The 21,008-nt window shown below is 46.0% G+C and overlaps 1 protein-coding gene across 1 annotated transcript in view; it reads right to left on the minus strand.

Moving 5' to 3' along the window:
• Ephb1 (EPH receptor B1) overlaps window positions 1-21,008 on the minus strand; it is a 280,914-nt gene that overhangs the window by 86,499 nt on the left and 173,407 nt on the right. The window contains exons 5-6 of the mRNA XM_076867077.2: window positions 959-1,083; window positions 295-297 (exon numbers count right to left, since the gene is read on the minus strand). Of these exons, the coding sequence (XP_076723192.2) occupies window positions 295-297; window positions 959-1,083 (128 nt within the window). The remainder of the gene's footprint in view (window positions 1-294; window positions 298-958; window positions 1,084-21,008) is intronic.

Raw genomic sequence — 21,008 nt, forward strand, 5'->3', positions numbered from 1 at the left:
TCCCGATCCCATTTACCCTGCCCTAACTTTTTCTTTTGTACCACTCATGCTCATTGTTCATTTTCTGTCTACCTCTATTGAAAAGGAACCCCCCTGAGGGCCAGAACTTTTGTCCACTAATCGAATTTGATCACTAATCTATTTTAGGATAGTACCTGCCAAATAGAGTAGGTAATCAATAAATACTTCTGGAACAACAACAACAACAACAACAAAAATGAATGAATCTGGTGTTTGACAAGCATTGGGTTGAGTTGGTGGAGAAGGCACTGTGCTCTCCTGCGAGCTTTGCACCTGCTGCAGTTCACCAGGCTGAAAGGGAAGCCCTGATCCCTTGGCCCATCAGTCAGGGACCAACCCTCAGGGCACCCCCCCACCACCCGGCCCCATTCCTTCGCAGCACCACGCTCTACTGTAGCTCCAGCAGCAGGTGCTAAAGAGCGGTTGAGGAAAAGAACACATAACTTTCTATTTCTCTTAACTTGAATCTCATCCTTTTAAAGGTTTTTATACCTCTACAAATATATTAATGCACTGGCATAGGCATATGATTTATAAGTAGACAAACTTATATTAGAGGCACATCATCAAAAACTTTGGCAACCAGAGTTCTACAAAACCAATTATCCTCTGAAGGTTCAGATAATGGGACTGTTTTGCAGCATTTGCATCCGATCACATGACTGGAAGTGAACACGTGATTGGAAGAAGGGTCTGGTCCTGCCCCATCCAGCCCAGATAACAGCCCAGACTGCAGTGTGGTCTCTGTTTAGTTGGTGGAGAGGGCCTGGGCTTCAGAGGCTTTGCCAGGGCAGATCTGGCTAACTTCTGACCTCAGTCCCCATATTCCTCCCTCCCTTCAGACGCCCTCCACCCTTCTTCTGGACCTCAGCCAGACACCACCCATGGAACAGTGGCTGGCCCTGATCTTGCAGGCCTGCACGCAGGGCTGGCTCACCTTCTCGTAGTACCGGATCTCATAGTCCAGGATGATGCCATTGGGCTGCTCCGGCTGTGGCCATGACAGGGTGATGCTCCTCATGGTGGCACTGACCTGGTGCATGATGGGAACAGTGGAGGGGGCTGCGGAGAGAGGAAGAGACAGAGGAGCTGAACATAGGCTTGATAACAGGAGAAGTGCCGTCTTTCAGGGGTCAGTCATTGGGTTTGAACTCTGCCTTTTCTTTCCCATCAGCTGAGCTGGTCCTGGGGATAGATTAAGATGATGGAGGAGAGTCAGGTGGTCACTTAGCAGAGGAAAGCATGGGTGGGCAGGGACTGGAATAGATGTGGGATTTTCATGGCAGAGAGAACAAAGGCTTGTCCCAAACGAGAGAGGGTTGGAGGAGTGAGAGGAAAAGACAGAAGGAAACGAGAAACGATGGAATGTTTTTGAGCAGAAGGTGTTGAAGGAACCTCAGTCTTTAAATAATGGGCTGAGCAATTGCAGAGAAGATCCTGGGGGCAAGAGAGGATATCGAGAAAGTAGAACTGGTCAGTACAGAATTACTGTGCAACAGAAAGAACATTCCAGCCAATATTTCTTTCTGGTATTGCATGTACGATTGTACTGTTATTTCCAAAGGAAGTGAAGAGCCATCCTTTAAGAAGACACAAACATGGACCAACAACAGAGGTACTGTCGAGAGTTTTCTGAATGAGGACATTTGCAATCAGGAGCTCACGAATACAAATGAAGAAACAATCCACAAGCCAAACATTTGGAAACAAGATCATAATTCCAAAATCTGCAAAGTTGATTAGAAAAATCTCTGTTTAGAAATAACATTTATTGCCCAATTCAACATTTCCCACACGGTGTAAGTAAAATGAAAACAGTCTGGAAATGATAAACGAGGGCTGTCTTTCCAGGGGAAGAGGCGAGTAATGGATGGAGCTTCAGAATGTGCTCTGCTCAGGGGCTGTTCCCTTTAGTCCTGGCACTTCTGCAGTGATGAAGGTCGCTTTCTCACTCAAACTCCACTGTACAAGGGTTTCTCTGGGGACTGTGGCTGAGTGACATTTACTATCCTCAATTTAAGTTAATAGATTCCCTCTAAGACCTGCAATTACAGGGCACAGCTAGTGGATCACAGGGAGGCTGCATGTAGCCGTCTCCACTTCTTGGACCCTCCGTGTGTGCCAACTGTATGCACAGCCTGGGCTGGGGGAGGGGACACAGATCATGTGTTCTGGAGGTGCTCCCAGGCAGGAGCAAGAAGCGATGGGATGAGGCCTTGCAAGCAGAGGGTCATCTGGGGCTGTGAAGGTCAGTTTGCTCAACTCTCAATAGAGAGGGCATGTGTGCCAAGAAAATACGCCTTTCCAGAGCTCCTACCCCCAGGGGTGTAAGTGCCTATAAGTGCAGTTCTCTGAAAGCTATCACCACATTCATACAGAGGTCTGCTTCCCACAGGCTGCCCCCAGCTGGTGACTGAGAGTCGCAGGCCCTTTCTCTGCCAGATATGGGACACTGCTGTAGGGCAACTGTGGCTCAAGAACTCTCCGTAGACCTTTCCAATGCTTCCTAGGAGTAGCACCGCAGTGTAAGCCTCTCCCCACCCAATCCCCCTTCCTTCCCGCTCTCCTTCAGGGGATCAGACCTTCACTGTGGCCTGATGGTGCTCCCACCCGCCTCTGGCTCCTGTCACATGTCCCCCAATAAACCTCCTGCATGTCTAAACTCTTCTTGCTGTCTGACTCCTGCAGGACCCGAATTCATGTTGTCTTGAATCCCCCTACAATTTCCCTGTCAAATATTTGCTGCCAAGCGCCTGCTGTGTACCCAGGGATGGAAGCCTTGGCTGCCTCCGGGAGCTGTTGCTCTAGACTTCTCTAACTCTCACCAATTTACATACCTTCCTTAGCCTTATCTGAAATTTGTCTTCTTCCCACTGGTCTCAGCTCTGCCAACCAAGGTAATACGGCATGTTCCCTCTTCCACAGACTGGCTCGTCAAATATCTATAGAAACTAGTTAGATCATCCCTGAGGGCTTTTTTTTTTTTTTTTTTTTTTTTGCTTAAAAGAATAGCCAGGTGCTAGAAACATTTTTTTTCCCTCCATGAAAAGAACATGCTACCCAAGGTAGATCTTTTACAAATGGGGCCCAGGTTATTTAAATCTCGCCTTAGGCGTGAGACCCAGAGATGAACCCAATTCTCTCCTCACTGTTTGAGCTACAAAGACAGGGTAAAACACGTGCCACCAGGACCCGTGTACTCTACATCTGCAATGTGACCATTCACCTTTGGATCAAAAACATGTCCCTGCCGTTCAATTCTGAAGTCACAGTTCACAAGTGAACTTTAGGTTTCCCTCTGGTGTGTTCTCATCTTTTGTTTGTAGGGTTGGCTTTCAGCTCCGGGGATTTACCTGTATCTCTTTACCCTTCGTGATGTTAAATTTGGCCTATTAATTTAGAAAGTTGAAACAATTTTTGATCCTGATTCATTCACCAGAGTCACATTTTCTCTTCCTTCCAACTTGAGAGTATGGCCCAGCTTAATTCTTTAAATAGTTACTGAGCATTTACCACATGCCAGGCACCATTCTAGATTCTAGAGAGATCATAGTGGGAAAATACAATTTCTTACTTTCTTAGAACTTTCTTTTTTTCTTTTCTTTTCTTTTTCTTTTTCTTTTTTTGTTTTTTTGATACTCAGTGGTTAAGGGATGCTTAACTACTGAGCCACATTCCCAGCCCTTTTATTTATTTATTTTTTATTTTGAGCTAGGTTCTCGCTAAATGGCTTAGGGCCTCACTAAATTGCTGAGGCTGGCTTTGGACTTGTGATCCTCCTGCCTCAGACTCCCAAGCTGCTGGGATTACAGGTGGGCACCAATGCACCCACTTTGGAGCTTACTTTTCAATGAAGAGATTCAGAGGCTAGAAGTAATAAATAAATCACAAGGAATGTTAAAAGATGGTACAGACAGACAACAGGGAAAGGGGCAGCAGGAGGGACTCAGACTGCCTGCTGCAGTGTGGGAAGCGTGTGGGCAGCGAGAGCCTCCCTGGGAAGCAGATGCAGGAGCGCAGGGTGGAGGGGGCGAGGGAGGGAGGTATGAAGATCTCTAGGGAACAGCATTTAAGAGGGGACAGCCGAGCAGAGGGTCTGACCTGGGAGCATTGTGGAGCCAGTGGGACTGGAGCAGAGAGGAGACCCAATGGCTTTTGGACCCCTTTGGCTTCTACTCTGAATGAACAGGAGCCATAGGAGGGTGTCCCTGCCCAGTGACACAGCGTGACATGTGTGCTCATTGTGTCACCTTCTGTTGTGTGGCAAGTAGATTGCAGGGCCATGTAAAATCAGGAGGACCTGCCGTTCATCCTAGAGCCACGGCTGGGAGAGACTGTGGTTACTTGGACAGACGCTGAGCAATGGAGGTAGGTGGTTGGACCCTGGATAGCCAGACTTAAGGACAGTTAGATTTTTTTGACTTCATCATTCTGCAAAACTGATATGTGTTCAGTAGAACCCGCACCTCTAATTTTGAATTTTGCTCTTTTCCCAGCCTCGTAATGGGGCGGGCGTACAATATTCCCTCAATGCTGGCAGGGGCTGCGAGCCACAGCTACCAGTCAGCTGTGCAAATTTGAGGGTAAGCAACCTCATATCCCATGGTGCACTACGTTGCTAGTATTTTTTGGATTACAGGTATTCACTAAATCTAATAAATTATGAAATATTCAATACTTTATTATAAAATAGACTTTGGCAGTAAAAATGACTTGGACAGAACTTTCCTATGTTCATAGGTGAATACGTGACCAGTGGAAATCCTCATCACAGACAACGATAATGGGATCCTAATTAGAATAAGTTATGCTCCATGCAAGTATAATGTCAAAATACACCCTAATGTCATATATATACAAAAAGAACAAATTTTTAAAAATAAATAAATAAAAAAAATTATGGTTGAGACCGAAACAATAACAAAATAAAATATTTCCTTGGGCTAGATGATTTGCTCAACTACAGGCTGATGTCAATGTTCTGAGCACATTTAATTCAGGCTGGATAAATCCGTGTATGTTCAGTAGGTTATGTTTGATAGATGCACTTTTATGACATTTTCAATATATGATGGTTATTGTGATGTAACTCTAACTGTAATTTAAGAAGCATTAGTATTTAGACTATCTCCATCAATATGGGATGCGAAAGAAATGGAAGAGTCCAAATGACTGCATGGCTTCTGTTTTGAACAACTAGAACTACAGGGCTCCCTTTAATTAGAAAGGGAAAACACTCATAGAAGCAGTTTGGAGGAAAGAGCAGGTGCACCTCATTGGACCCATGGGTTTGAGCTGTCCATGTGTCTCTGGGAAGATGTTGAGTAGGTATAAGGTCCAGACTGGAGACAGAGATTTGGAGCCATCATTATGTCAAAGATACGAAAAGCAGTAGTATTGACAGACCACAAAGAGAACAAGTGGAATGCTCTAAGATGCTCTGAGATGCATGAAATAGAAGAAAACAGCAAAGGGGCCTGAGACAATTATCAAGAATACCAGTAACAATAAGTGTGGCAAGGATGTGGGGAAAAAGGTACACTCATACATTGCCTGGTGGGACTGCAAATTGGTGCAACCACTCTAGAAAGCAGTATGGAAATTCCTCAGAATTTGGAATGGAACCACCAGTTATCCCACTCCTCAGTTTAAAATCAGCATATTACAGTGATGCTGCCACATCTATGTTTATAGCAGCTCAATTCATAAGAGCCAAGCTGTGGCACCAACCCAGGTGCCCTTCAACAGATGACTGGATAAAGAAAATGTGGTATGTATACACAATGGAACATTACTCAGCCATAAAGAAGAATGAAATTATGGCATTTGTTATTAAATGGATGGAACTGGAAACTATCATGCTAAGTGAAAAATAGCTAATCTCAAAAGACCAAAGGCCAAATTTCCTCTCTAATATGCAGCTGCTAACAAAAAAATAAACAGGGGAGGGAAGAATAGGAATTAAATGGATTAGACAAAGGGGAATAAAGGGAAGGGAGGGGGAATGGGAATAGGAAAGACAGTAGAATGAATTGGACATAACTTTGCTATGTTCTCATATGAACACATGACCAGTGTAACTCTACGTCATGTACAACCACAAAATTGGGAAGTTATACTCCATGGGTGTTTGATATGTCAAAATACACTCTACTGTCATGTATATCTAAAAAAATAAAAAAATAAAAATTTTTTAAAAGGGGGGTGCTGAGAAAGGCCAATAAGAAAGAAGAAAAGCTAGGGGAGGGTGATTTCCTAGAAACACAGAGAAATAAGTGTCCCTGGGAGGACAAAATGTAAAAGGCTGATGCTAAGCCAGGTAAAATGAAACTAGGACCTGAGCCCAGACTTAGCAACAGGCTCCATGGTTAACCACGTGGATGGCCCATGAGTATCTTTCCAAGACCCGTATGCACTGGGCATGGGAGAGGACTAAGGCAGTCCAAGGTTTCCTGGAGTCAGTCCAGATCATGTGGGGATCCCAGTGGGCACCAAGATGGGAGTGTACAAAATTCTCCTGATCACCCTGCTCTTGCCCATTGCACACCACCATCCGGGCTGCCCTTGCAGGTCTACATAGAAGCACAACTTACAGGTTGCCAATCATGGCATGGCCTTGCAGGTTTTCAGGATCCCTGTGCCTGGAGAGCTGAAATATCACTTATTAAAAAATTGGAAAGATGGATCCTGAGAATTTTCCTGGGCATCATTCTTCTCCTCACCTCCATTCCCCAGAAAGCCATCATGGAAATGCCAAATGCCATGCCAGACCTGCTCTAATCAGTGGGGACACAAGGACAGGTAAGAGAGGCACAGTTTGGCCTTCCGGGTCCTTGAAGTCTAGTAGGGGTCAGACTATAAAGAGGCAATCATGGGGGAGAGGGGTCCAGAGGCAATCAATAGCTGCAATCCATTGAGAGGAACACCCCTGCTTCTACAGATGGTCTGGACCACCCCGAAGCCAATTAGCGGTGCGTGGATCCAGGAGAAGTTGCCAGAGTGCGATGGTCATCCCTGTCTGCATCTCTGGGATTTATGGAGATGACACGATGGTTACAGTCCCTGTGGAAGGCTGGGTGTCCTCACACAGGTCACTCTAAATGTCTTAAAATTTGATTGCCATGGGATCGAGCACATGACAGAAAGCAAGAAAGTATTTCTTTTCCTCCCTGGAAATGAGGGGCCGCTCACGTTTGGTGCTACGCCATCAGCAATCACCCACAGTGATGAATTTGCTTTTTCCTTCTTCAAGGGCAAATGCCACCGTGACATCTGACGTTTTATGTGCTATGAAACCTTCAGACAAAACAGAAAATAATAAAAATGAGCTCAGGTGTTCACTAGAACACCAACTTCTAGCAAAACTAAGGTAGATGAAAGAGGGAGGAAATTAATTCAAAGAGGCACTCCCCCCCCAGGACCCCCCTCAATACACTGATTTCCACAGTCAGTTCTGGCCGGTCCTCTCTTCTCCATAATCCTCAGATGAAGGAGCAGTTTCATTGGATGGCTGAAATCACACACAAATCTTCTGAATAAATTAAACATTCTACCAAGAAAAAGAAATGAAAATGAAGAATTCACAAGTGGAAAAAAAAACAAATAGGAAAAGATAAGAAGAAAGCATTAGAAGAATTAGTCTAGGACCTATTTGGAAAGAAGGTATTGTAGGCTTAATAAAGATATTTGACCTAAAAAGGAGCCGTTCAGTACCTCCAAACGGAATCCCAATTGCCCTGCCCCTCTTAGAAAGATGGAGATACTGACTCAAGAGGACACCAGGACCCAGAGAAGCATTTGTCTCTCAGTCCCCAAGGAAAAAAAATCATCCTGGGTTCAAACAAAGACAGATCCAGAAGTGTCTACTAAGAGAGTCCACAGCCAATAGTAAGAGGCACTTTAAACTTATCAGAAGCAGAAATTAAATTAAAACATCATTGGTCAAGGAGCTCAGGGATGGAGATAAGGGCAGTCTGGGTGGTGGGAGTCATTTGGCTCTGTTTTTGTGCATAAAGACTTTGGAGAGATCTTATTCCCAAAATGCTTGAGAAGCAGACAGATCCAAGGTAGCATATCACAAATAGCAGAGGGAGTGCCCAGAATGTTCTTACCTGAACTGACAAGTCAGATATGGTTAAACTACAGAGTCACAATGGTCCCAGCTACTAGTCTGGAAAGGTCTCAGGGATGACATGGAACAACTGTCAACTCAAATTAGTCACGGGTCACTTGTCATGATCAGTAGCATCAGTGATCGGGCCTGGCAGGCCACCAGCCAGCCCACCATGCGTAAGAAGGACTCTGAAGGGGGTCATGGGGACTTCAAACCTTGACACCCAAGCTGGGTCTGGGATGGTGACATGGCTTTATCTCAGAAGGTAGAAGCTCCAAATTTGGACACCTGGAGTCCCGAGGGACAGATGCCTTGCTATATCCTACCTCAGGTTCCCATGGGCCATACATTTCTGGACCATTTAGTTATAGACTCAGTCAAGTTCAAAGTTTTCTTCTTACTCATTTTGTTTTCCTTATTTAATAGGGGTATTTCCCCCCAACCATTAAGCATCTCAGATTCCAAAATGTGAGAATGAGTTAATAGTTTTTTTTTCCTAGGACAATCACTAAGTTCTAATGCATTATCTTTGCTTATTAGAAAGTACTTCATAATCTCTTAATTGATTTTTGGGTCAAAATAATTCTTTCAACAGTTTTAGCCCTAATCCATTTGGAGATTTAATAAATTATGTGAGCCTAATGCATTGTTTTATTAAGATATCAAAAGTATTTCTAAGAAGTGTGAAAGAAAAATAATAGCAAAACCCAAATATAATTCACGATCAAGTTGTTCCGTTAGAGTGAAATATTTAAAGAGGTTATAAAAGTGTGAGGCTTGGATTTGGGGATTCAGCAAACCTTATCTGAAAGGGACAACAGTGATCCTTCTGCAGGTGGGACAGCCTTCCTCTGAGTCCATCTCTCGTGGCTGGAGGAGGTGCGGACACAGCTGAGCTCCTACTAACTTAGGCAAAAGTCATAGCAAGTCTCCTGGAAGGTCATAGTCTCTCTAGTCTGAGGGCCTTGCATATTCAGACTTTCCAAGGAGATCCTTACAGAGAAGCATAATTCATGGTGTGCAGGGTGGGGTCACTTTCCTGGCCATTTCATATAGGGGGGGTCTTCATAATGACCCTACAGAATGACACCACAGACACAGCCTGAGCCATGTATATCTGAGGGTTAGTAACTATTTTTACCCACCATGGACATTTGCGTTTTCCAGGATAAATGCCCATTTGGGTTGTTTCCATATCTTGGATATTAAGATTAATGCTTCCGTGAGTATTCATCTAGAAGTTTCTGTGTGGACATTATGTTTGCTCTTCACTTGGGGATATACCTAGGATTGGGATTGCTAGACCATAGGGGAAATACCAACTCCTGCTCTTCTATCTAGAATAGCATTTCCCAGCCAAATCTTTCCTGGACTTACCACATGCAATCTATACCATGAACTATAGTTCTGAGGAGAACAGGTGAGGCAAGGAGTAGTGAGGAGCCTAGGACCCCAGCTCGGCGCAGTTGGCATTAGCAAAAGTGAAGAAGGGTTATGTTCAGAGTCCTATGGATGCTTTGTTCCTATTCCGACTCTGCCACCTGCTGCTCACTGTGTGACCTTGGGCTAAGGTTCACCCAAACCCTTAATTTCTTTGGATCTCCAATTCTTCAACTGCAAAGCAGGAATATTAATCCTTATGTTATGAATTTTTCATAGGCCCCTGTGGGGTCTATTGCTCCTTCCCACAAGATCCCACCTGTCAGGCTGCCACTCAGCAATGGCTCCAAACTCTCTCCTTCTGGGTCCACCACTGTTGGAATATGCAAATCAACCCCTGGGCACAGTTCCCCAGGGTGTTGTGAAAACACAATCCAGGGACAGCTGTGGGTATTTATTTAATAAATGCCTGAGAGGGGATAAATAAATATGTCGACCGAGACAGGGTGGAGATGATGGGAAAGAACAGGCTTGGAGACAGGGAGGCCAAGAAAGAGCTGGACCCTCTAGAGGCTGAAGTGACGGGCACATGCTCCGCAAGAGGCTGGCATTCCCTGTGACGTCTCAAGATGACCTGGTTTGTCTGAGAAGTAATCTGGAAAGTAAATGATGGGTGCCTCATTCTTAAGGATAAGGAGATCTGGTGACTCAGGGGAAGAGACATGTCATGGCCCACCCAAAGACCTTGTCACCTGGATCTCCTTAAACCTCACCTTTCTATCCCAGCTCTCTTGTCTACCCCGGGGACTTCTTCACTTCAAACTACACCGTAGCCACGTTAGTCTTTCTAAACCTATGGATTTTACCCACATTACTCTGGTGCTCAAACACCTTCAGTGGATCCCCACTGGAAAAAGTTCCAACTCTCTCTTTGGTATTTAAAAATGTGGCAGGCACTGACCACGGCAGGCTCAGGAACGTAAGGCTTTTATCTAACTGCTCTACTCACTGTGTTCCAAGAGAGCTCAGCTTTTGCAGTGTCTGTCCACAGGACCACCCCCTCTGTCCACCTGTCTTTACAATCCCACTGGCCTTCAAAGCCACAGGTGGATCGGAATCCTGCCCTTGGCTGAGCCTTGCCAGGCTCTTCTCACCTCCCAACTCAAAGTTCTCATAGTTTGTAATTCTCATTGAGTATTATCATTTGTCATTGAAATGACAGAGAAGTACAAATACTCACACAGCTTAGGACACAGTACACTGTGATTTAACTTTCCAGGTGCTCATGCCTGGTCTCCATCACTGGAGTAAAGTCTTGAGGGCAGGAAACCCAATTTTAACATTCTTCCCACTTGTTAGCAGCATAGATTAAATGTTGAACAGCGTTGCTCTTACTGGAATTGCTGGTCTCTTTTCAGGAGAAAAAGGGGTCAGAAAATGGCTTAGGTCTATCAAACATAGATATTGGGCTGCGCAGGAGGAAGGGGTGGGAGGGAGAAGCCAGCCTGTGATTCAGCAGGAATATAGAGTTTTCTGACTATGGGGGCTCCAAGGAAGTGAAGACAGGAAACTCCACTGTGTAGGTGAGGACCCCTGGGAATTGGGTCCATCCCACCTCACAGAGATGTTTTGGTTGAATTGTTACTCTAACATCAGTGGTTTTCTAAACTTTCTTTTCTGTGGTTTTTTTTTTTTTTTTTTTTTTTGTGTGTGTGTGTTGTTGTTTGTTTGTTTTAAGTTTTAAGCCATGGAATCCTTTCTCCAAAGGATAAAGTATAAAGTGTGATCAGAACAATTCAGAGATGCTCTGGAAGAATCAGAGGTGGGGCTTTGGCACCCAGAAGCCAATCCACTTCACATCTCCAGAGACCCTGTAGGGTTTTGAAGACACATTCTAAAACTTCTGGAAGTCTTTCGGAGTCCCTTTGAGGCCTGAGATTAAATTATGTGGATTCCTAGAAGGTGTGAGTGGTGGAATTGAGGGTGAGGGAATGGGAGTGACTGGCCAACATTTTCTCTCATGTTAAACATAACCATAGGAAAGAAATAAAATTCGTATCCAAATGTCAGCTAAAGACTTTAGGCCCATGACAAAGAAGTATAATACGCACACAGATGAGTTGTGTTTCCTCTGACATTTCTATTCTAGGAGAAGGCTCTACGGCGAAGGTCCTGCTCAGATAACAGCTTCTCCCTCTGTCGATGAAAATGCATTTCATTGCACAAATATGCTTGGATTTTTTACATTAGGAAGCCTGACTCATTAAATATTTTTGGTGCAGTAACACTTCTGGTCAAAGTAGATTAAACAAATAAGCAATTAGTTTGGAGACGGGGTATGAATACAAAAGCAGAATTAATTATTTTTCTCCTTGTTTTCCTTCATTGTGGACTTTGACTTCGTGTTTGCTTTTGCTCTGAGATGGCCCCGACACTTCCTTTCATCTCCCTCCCCTACCTCCGAGGCACCTGGGGACAGGAGACTTCTTTGGGTGTGCAGCTGCAATCCCACGCTATTCTACAAAAGAAGAATATCGTCTGAGTTACGGGGTGGGGCTCAAAGGGATGTGAGTGGGAGAGAAAGTGAGGGCTTCAGACTAGGGTCTCAGCTCCCCACCCAGGCTGGGAGCCACATTTTCTTCCTTCATTAACCCACCCACTATGTGTGTTGGGGGCGGGGAGGAGGAGGGGCCCATCATTTCTGATATTATCTCCAATGTGTATGTGTGTGTGTGGGGGGGGGGAGTTCTTCCTCAAGATCCACTGGACTCTGCTAGGTTCTGAAAATGTGTTTCCAGATCAGCATCACTTGGGAATTGGTAAGAGATGCCGAATCTGGAGTCCCACCCAGTCTTACTGAATCAGAACCTGGGGTGGCTCCAGACATCTGTGTTTAATTAGCTCTTCTCCTGAGTCGGATGCCTGCTTGGGTGGGAACTGTTCATCTAGAAATCTAGAGGTCAGAAATGCTGAGCTTTGAGAAGACATTTGAGGTCATTCAGTTTTCTGTCAACTCTTAACAATTTACAGACTAGAGTGCTGAAGGCAAGAGCAGGGAAAGGACTTCCCTAAGTCCCCAGCAGGTTAATGCAGGGCCAGAAATAGCCCAGCCTCCTTTCCAAGACCAACCAGGGTCCTCTCTCCCCTCCTACTGCACTCAGCAATTCCAGAGCCCTGGATGGGAATAGAGGGACCCAGGCACAACCTGAAGGATCCCTCTGCCTTCAGGGAAATCAGCCAGCGTCCCCACCAACCACTCCCACCCGAGGGGAAATCATGCAGAACACGGTGTCAGAAGGCAGGAGGTCAGTGATCCTGCTGCCCACCTCTGTCTCCTGGGTCCCCCTAGCCTGGAGTGTTCCTGAAGCTCTTCTTCATTATTATGGGAACCAGAAGGTGTCTCAGGAAATGGGAATTTAGTGTGGAAATGACAGCAAACCTGAACTCTGTGACCTCGGGGCTGTGGGAGGCCATTGAGGGGGCATGTGTATTGGGGGCTGCGTGTCAAGAGGTGCCTGTCCTGAGCAGGTGTCCCGGGGTGCTATGATGGCAGCTGAGGACAAGATCATCAGGACCCATGTGTCACCCTCGGCCTGCTGCTCACCGGCCTCCCGGAGGCCTTTCAGCCTTTTTTTTGGTTTGGGACAATAGCTCTGGCAGCTTTGGTGAGTCTGATATTTGATCATGGAAAGTGGCCCACTGGGGAGGCCGCGGGAAAGAGCAAGACACAACCCACCGCGGACGCATGCCCTGGTGATCCCCTGGTGTCATCCCCGACAGCTAGGGCACCCACTACGACCACCTGGAGACCGATGTCACTGTACTTGCAGTCACTATGACCTGGAGATCAAAGTCTTCTGGTCTCAGGTGCCACAGCTCCTCCTCCTCGGAGCCCCCACCTGGCTGTGGTGCAGGGACACACCACTCCCCACCATCACCACGGAGTTGGTGCTTCTGTTGGCCCCACCTAGCCCTGTGGGTCTCTGTTCCTCCCAGTGCACCAGCCCCTTCTCATCCCTATCCTTCCTAATGTAATTCACAGTGCCCTCTCCCATACCCTCAGCCTGGAGGGCCACTATCTTTTCATACCATACAATTATCCAAAGTCAACCAAAGACAGATCCATGAGCCTGATTGCCAGGAGCCACGTACTACTGAAATCCTGTGACCATCAACCCCGAGTGAGCTCTCCACCCTTCCTGGAAAGACTGGATTCCTCTGGTTGAGTCTACCTCCGCTGTGGAATGGTGATGCCAAACTTCTCCCATGCTCCTTGCACTTTGAACCCCATCCTACCCGCTTCACACAGCAAGCAACCTCATCTCCCACTTCAAGGAGAGAAACAGAAGCCTGAATATCCAAGTGCATGAATGATCCTTTCAGTGGGTACTCAAAATCCCCACCAGATTGCTCTGTGCAGAGCTGAACCCATCTTCTCTGGGGGCTGTCCCTGAAGACTTCTGGGAACCCCGGGGTTGTCTCCTTGGGAGTTGCAAACCTTTCTCTGGTTCTCCTGCTTTGCTTTTCTTTGTTCTCCATGTCAGCTGCCTGCAAGACCCCGCAAGGAAAGCTGCTCATTAAGGCAGATTGTCAGTCAGTCTCCTCCCTGGGTTCCTGCAGCTCCGTGAGTGCATAGTTTCCTTGGCTTCCTCAGGCAATGCCAGGCTTAACGCGATCCTGACAGCTCTGCTCCCCTGCTTTGCTATGGCACCTTGTCCCAGAGCCTCACGGCTTCCTGTCTGAGCCTCAGACCTCACAGCGTCCCTCGGACAGAGACACTTTCCTTGCCTTCCCCGTCCTCTGTCCCAGGCACTCACTCCCATCCAGGCCATCAGTTGAGGGAACAGACACAAGGTGGAACCTGTTGTCCTCATCTCCACCTGGCCCTGTGCCTGCCCACCCCTTACAGGCTTCCTCCCCACATGCAAGCAGATGCCAGCTAATTGGTTTATGAGGCAGCTCCAGGCCGTGGGCATGATGTAATGCCAGCCAGGTCATCGAGGCAGAGGACACAGTGCTGAGGTCCAGGGGTCATTGTGAAGAGGGGGACTTGGTCCTTTCCCTGGGGAGATCTACCAGGAGAAATATGACCTACACACGCATCCAAGAATGCATTGTGCCGCACTTATAACTGGTGCAATTTGGAGAAGGATAGCACCATGCTGGGAATTTTCCATAGACAGATATACTCACAGGGGACACGATTGGGGTCTGCCTCTCCTAAATGCTTCTGAGTGGGGAATGCATTTACTCTATGCCTTGTCCCCTCCCCCAAAAAAATTTAAAAAGAAAAGAAAAGACATGATAAAATCCTAAGGCTCAATTCTACAGCCACCATCCTGCAGTTTGGCTCTTGGAAGAAAACGGATCCCAAGGCCTGGGGAATTGACAGAGTCTCCCTTGTGCTGGAAAATATTTGTGGTCCAGCATGGCCTTTATTTACCCGGAACGTTTTAACGTACCTTTTCCCCCATCTTTCACATCCGCTCAGAGAAGATGTTAATTTTCTGAAATTAAACACTTAGCTTGATTACTGTTTTGTTAATTGCTGCATTCAAAAACCCCCGGTGCTCCTGCCTGTTTAACATGGATGGTGCTGGGTAAATGATAGGCCTGGAGCTGGCATGCAGGTAGACAGAAAGCAGCACTGGAATGCCATCCCAACTACCCCCGACTGGGCTGGTTCAAGCAGCTGGGTCCCCTTCTGTGGGTCTCAGGCCAGGTCAGAGCAGAGCGGTTTCCATGGAGCCATATTTTGGGGAGACAGTGCACTCAGGAAGCCCCAGATCTCACCCATGCTTGGGAGAATGTAGGACTTTAATTCCAACAGAACCCCGCAACAAAAGATGCCCAATGAAGGGAAAAAACCACAGAGTACAGAAACGACACCATTTGCTGATGCCGGGATTAATTTCAGAAAGAGCATGCATTCGTGCAACTAGTTAATAATTTATTAGCTCATTCAATGAACATTTATTGAGGGCTTTCTACGTTTCAGGCATCTAGCTAGAAGCTGGGGTGCCGTAACCAATAAGATGGGTTCAGGGCAAGCTCTTCTGGAAGGCCTGGTCTGATCATGGAGTTGACTTGACACAGGAGTGTGGAGGGGTAAGATCACCAGGAGCCCCATTCCCTCCCACCCTCCTTGCCAAGGCCCCAGGCAAATGACTACCATTTCCTCATCCAACCAGTGTCCCCTCTGCAATTGAGGGTTATAAGAACCCCATGTGGACTTCCAACAAGTTAAAGAGGGGTCAGAGAAGTAACCACCCAGGACTGAAAGGCACCCTAGCAACTGCATGTGGTTACTTCTAACTCCTGCAACAGTATGGTCCTAAGAGCCAAGCTGAGCATCTGGGACCCCTTGAGTCACATCCGAGCAGAGACCCCACTCACTCTGTGACTGGCTTGGGCCTCTGATCCCAGTTCAGTGGGCGCCATGGACTAGAATGGGAGCTCCACCAAGGGACAGATTTGGGTCTGCTTTGTTTGCTGCTATGTTCCTGGTATATGGAGCCATGCGTAGCACACAGGTCATCTCAATAAATATTTGTTGTGAATGAGAGCCCCTAAGAAGCAGGTACCCTTGAGGCAGCACTTAGAAAGCTGTCAAAAAGATTTTGTTGAGCGAATGAATGCATTTCCAAAGTCAGTCTTTAAATAGCCCAACCAGCCCTCTTTGAGGGTGGTGGGGTCTCTCTGTGTTCCTCTGTGGGGATCAAGGCTTATAGCATCATATTAAGCATCATTCCTGACATTTTCCTTGTAGGAACCACAGAGGCAGAGATCTGGTCATATGGCTGATCTGGGATGGATCTTAAGATGCCCCCTGGGGACCACCAGGACACATTCTGATTATAAGAGCCCCACCAAACACTTATATAATGTAACAATGCTTGTCTGTGGGGACCACCTGGCAAATATTTTTCAAGGCTCTGCGCCTAGCGCTATGCAGCACCTCTCTCATGAAACTGGCGCAGGTGAGAAAGTCTGCTTCTATATGCAGAACCCATCATCTAGTTGAGAACCCCAAGGCTGCCCAGAGAATGGGTCTGAGAGGGCACAAGCCTGGTCATGAGTAGTGTCACCTGCTGACCTCCTCAGCTCCACAGACATCATGCCATTCTGCAAACAGGCCAGGACTCAAAACTAGGACTTAACAAAACAACAAAAACAGCCTTTCTAGAATTTAACTAGGGGGGGAAAAAGCAATGAAATGAACTATGAAATTGAATTAAGAATGGTAAAAATTTTATTTACTTCTCCAAACTTTTTTCTTGATTCATTTCAACGAAAGTTGAAAGTTGCTCTAGTCTTTTTAAAGTTCTGACTCAATCTTTTCTCTGCTCTGGAGCAAATTTTGCCTGCTAAATTCCAATGAGACCAGTCTTTAAAAATGAACTGGTTTCAGCATATGGGATCTTAACACTCTACATTTTTACAGGCAGCGTGTAATATTGTTTTAATATTTAATTTTGAGATTTACATAATATCTTTCCTCCAAAGAGCTCAATATATTGCAATATCATAAATTCCTTTTCATATTCAAAGATTATTCTTTATGCATGCAAATACTATATTTAACCAAGGAATAATGTAAATTAGGTGATGAATTCGGAGGAATTGATGGTCTAGGTAATTATTTTGTGGGAAAAGGAGTGTAGTTGAGTGACTTTAATTTTATAAGAACTTCAAAAATGCCTGAAAATGGACAAACTAGAGGGGTTTGTGACTATTAATAAAAGCAGTATTGTTTTTCAAAAACAATATGAAGTACTGGATTGTGTGTGTGTTTTGTGGGCACAGAAAATAGTATTTCACATGCATTTGGCACAGCAGGCCACACGTGAACTGTCCCTGATGTGAATGTCAGATATAAATTGAGCTGATGGAATCCTGAGAGTCAGGGGAAAAGTGTTACTTCTCTGAACACAAGGTGGACAGAAGGGCTCCTCTGAGTGGCAGGAGCATCCTGTGCCAGGTACTTAGTTTCTGGGCTCTGGTCCTAACCTCATCATGAGCTCATCCTGATGCAGACTTGACTATCATCTTCTCTGGTACCCACTTCTCTCAGCACAGAGCAAGCAGAGATCTATTATGTATCTGATGCAGATAACATCAGTCCCAAACAAAGAGACTGAGAAGCTCTGGAAGGAAACAGCCTAGGGAGAAAAATCCAGCACGTGGCTCTCTGGCTTAGGACATATTCTCAGAAAGGATGCTAATCTCCCAGCCCATAGCATGGTTCACAGAGTGATTTTTTCCATCCGCTATCTCATTTGCTTGTCACCACAGAACTAGCAGGCAGGCATCATGATTCTCATTTTACAGGCAAGAACTGAGGGATCTTGGCAGATAAATGAACTTGCGTGAATCATGAGGGGAGCAGAGAGGGGGAACCAAATCCCAGAGTCCCTGCACTGCACCTCTACTGCCATGAGCCCAAGAGGTGAGGAAGATGACTGCCCCAGGGTGGAATGAGACTGCATTGACAGCCCACTCATCCTGATGGGTTGGGTAAATCAGATTAGCCCTCAGAATCGGAGGTTGCAAACCACAGCCAACAGGCCAAATCCAGAATTGGATTTGTTTGGCTCTCAAGTGCTCTAAAATTTTCTAATCAGTTGTCAACATTTTAAATCTGGATTTTCAGCTTATAAAAATTAGGCAGCGCTGGGCCAGGCAACACTTGTGGGAGCCGGATAGTGATTGCATCTGTGTCCTTCAGTTCCCTGCAGTCCCCACGGATTGCTATTGCCTTAATATTGGCCCTGCTTTGCCCCTTTTCCAATATTGCCTGGCCCCCACAAGCCGTGGAGTTTGTTTACTCTGGCTAAGGTGGTCCCAAAGCACTCACTGATCTGATTTGTCTTCCCCGCAAAGATCTCCTCTGAGATCCCCTTCCCCAACTCCGATACTCAGAGTCTAGTTGGCAAAAGAGAGAGGTAAAGTTTGTCATCCACTTAATTCTCTCTGACAGCTGGATGATCTAGCCATCAGTCTGAATCTAGAGCCAGGTGTCGGAGAGTGACTGTGGGAGTCAGTGGTGGTAACAATGTCTCTGCAGATCTCTTGGCCACTGGAACAGAGAGAGTTCCACCTGATCTGGTCTATTTTAAAATCCTGGCAGCTGTATTCAGTGTGAGGCTGCATCCCCGAAGACCTCACGTAAATCCAGGCTTGCATAATTCATGACCAACCCTGACCAAAGATGATAGACATATTTTTTGACAGCTAAAGTGTCCCAGCTATGTGGCAATAGCTTAGAGAGAGCTTATAACTTACATGTGCCGCCATAATGTGATTTTTTTTTTTTTTTGATCAGGCTGAGGATAAAATGGCCACAAACCTGAGTCTGAAACCCAGAAACATCATTTTCTGGCTGTAAGATGCTGAGCAACTTCCAGAAGCACTCTGCCTCCGGTTTCTTTATCTGACCCATCGCATCTCTGTAAAGAACTTGGAGGGGGTAGGCATGCTGGTGGTGCTTAAAAATGGCAGTTATCCACCGCTGCCTACAGCCTGGGTGAGGAGGATCCAATTCTCATGCTCCTAAGCAAATGAAAAGTACTTGAATGCCGCCACTGTGTATGTGCCTGGGGTTGTGATGGAAGATGGAGACCAAGTCTCTGAACTCTACAGACCCTTTGGTGACCTCCAGATTGAGTTCACCTCTGCATGAAGAGCTATAGCACTGTGAGTCCAGTGATCCAGAAGATGATCACAGTCTCCCCCCAATTTTTTTTTTTTTTTCCTAGATCACGACTCTTGGAGTCCAGAAAAGCCAGTCGTTGGAGACTCTAAAATGGGGAACACTAAAGTGAACAGAGGGATTGTCCCTTTTGGGGACAGGCCTGGGGAAGGTAGAAACAAAAGAGATGATATCCTAGTGACCCTACTTTAATTCCCCAGATTCTCTGAGCACCCCATCATCCCAGAATCTCCAAATCCCTTTATGCCTCTGCTTCCTAATCTGAAAAACAGGAACAATGATTTCCGTTATTCAGTAATTAAGAGGATCAAATGAGTCCCACCTACTCCAAAATTCTTTGTGAACTCAAGAGTAGCACACATGTGAGGGGTCAAGGACAGTAATTATAACTCATTTCTTCCTCAGTCAGGACCCACCCACCCAAAATTCTAGGAAGTGTAGGCACTCAGTACACTTACTGGTTGACTTAATGGTTGATTCTGGGACTACTCCTGGTCAGATTCTTTACCTGCCATCTCATGACCCACACACTGGGATGGTGGTGACCACAGGCACTGACAGGGGTTGTACGCTACCACGAGGCCGGGGAGGGAAGCTAACCCTAGGCCTCACCCAGAGTGCATGAGCTCAGGGTGTGCTGGGAAGGGATGAGACATGCCATGGCTTCATTCTCAGTGGATCTGAGACCTTCAGTTTTCATGGTGCCTGCTATTTAGTCTCTCATCCATCTTTGGTAAAACGTGTAGCTTCTGCTCATGTTACTAAACAGTTCTTGCAGAGATATAGGCTCAAATGTTTATTCTAATGTTTTCTACCTGAAAACAACAGTAAGTGCTGGATGAAGACAACTTGTATTCATATGTCTTTACCAAACCAGTGTGACATCACCAGGTTCCTCCAAAGCTCACAGACCATGAATTTATGGAACCACTGGTCTTTGTGATATTTGTCTTAGAGCACCACATACCACCAAGAAGCAGTTGCATCTTTCTCTCACTGATTGTCAACTTTCTGATGTCAAATTTCCAGCATCACCAACAAGGAATCATACATTGGGAGATCAAAATGGAGATGGAGACTACAAAATCAGGGAAGACTGAGAATAAAAAGGGCTTGGGAGAAGGAGAACAAAGGGCACGAGACATGTGTCTGCACAGGAGCAAGTGGTTGAGGATAAAAACAAATATTTTGAGTTTTGGTAATGCAAGGGCCCCTGTAGAAGCCTTGGTCCCTCAGCTCCCCTGCAGCCTGGGAAGGTGCAGATGGCAAAACAAGCAGATGGGCAGGTTCGGGAATAGCAGGATAAGGGAAGGGAGAAGGGAGGGGACGAAATAAAAGCAAACTGATGTAAGTGGCAGGTTTATTCGCACATGCTTAGAGAGAGAGAGAGAAAAGACGGCCAAGCCCAGCATTACATGACAGCCTGGCAGGATTGTTATTCCCAGAAGCTGGGACACTAAAATATTTCAGCCAGTTTTCTGCCTTAAACTCTCCAAGGGAAATACTCCTAACAAAGGCAGCTTATACTACTCACTCAACATAATGCAGAAATTACCACTCCCTATTCATCGGGTAAGATGGACCACCACAACCTTTGTCTCCATGGCACCAAGGATATGGTCACCAGCTGGAGCCTTTTACACTTCTACTCTTATTTTCTCACTATACACGTATGCATGTAAACACGTGACCACGCACATACATACAAACACACCCCATGAACACACACACACACACACACACACACACACACAACAACAACAACGCAGCCATCTGGACAGC

This window comes from Callospermophilus lateralis, chromosome 10 (assembly GCF_048772815.1).
Source record: "Callospermophilus lateralis isolate mCalLat2 chromosome 10, mCalLat2.hap1, whole genome shotgun sequence".
Taxonomy (NCBI): domain Eukaryota; kingdom Metazoa; phylum Chordata; class Mammalia; order Rodentia; family Sciuridae; genus Callospermophilus; species Callospermophilus lateralis.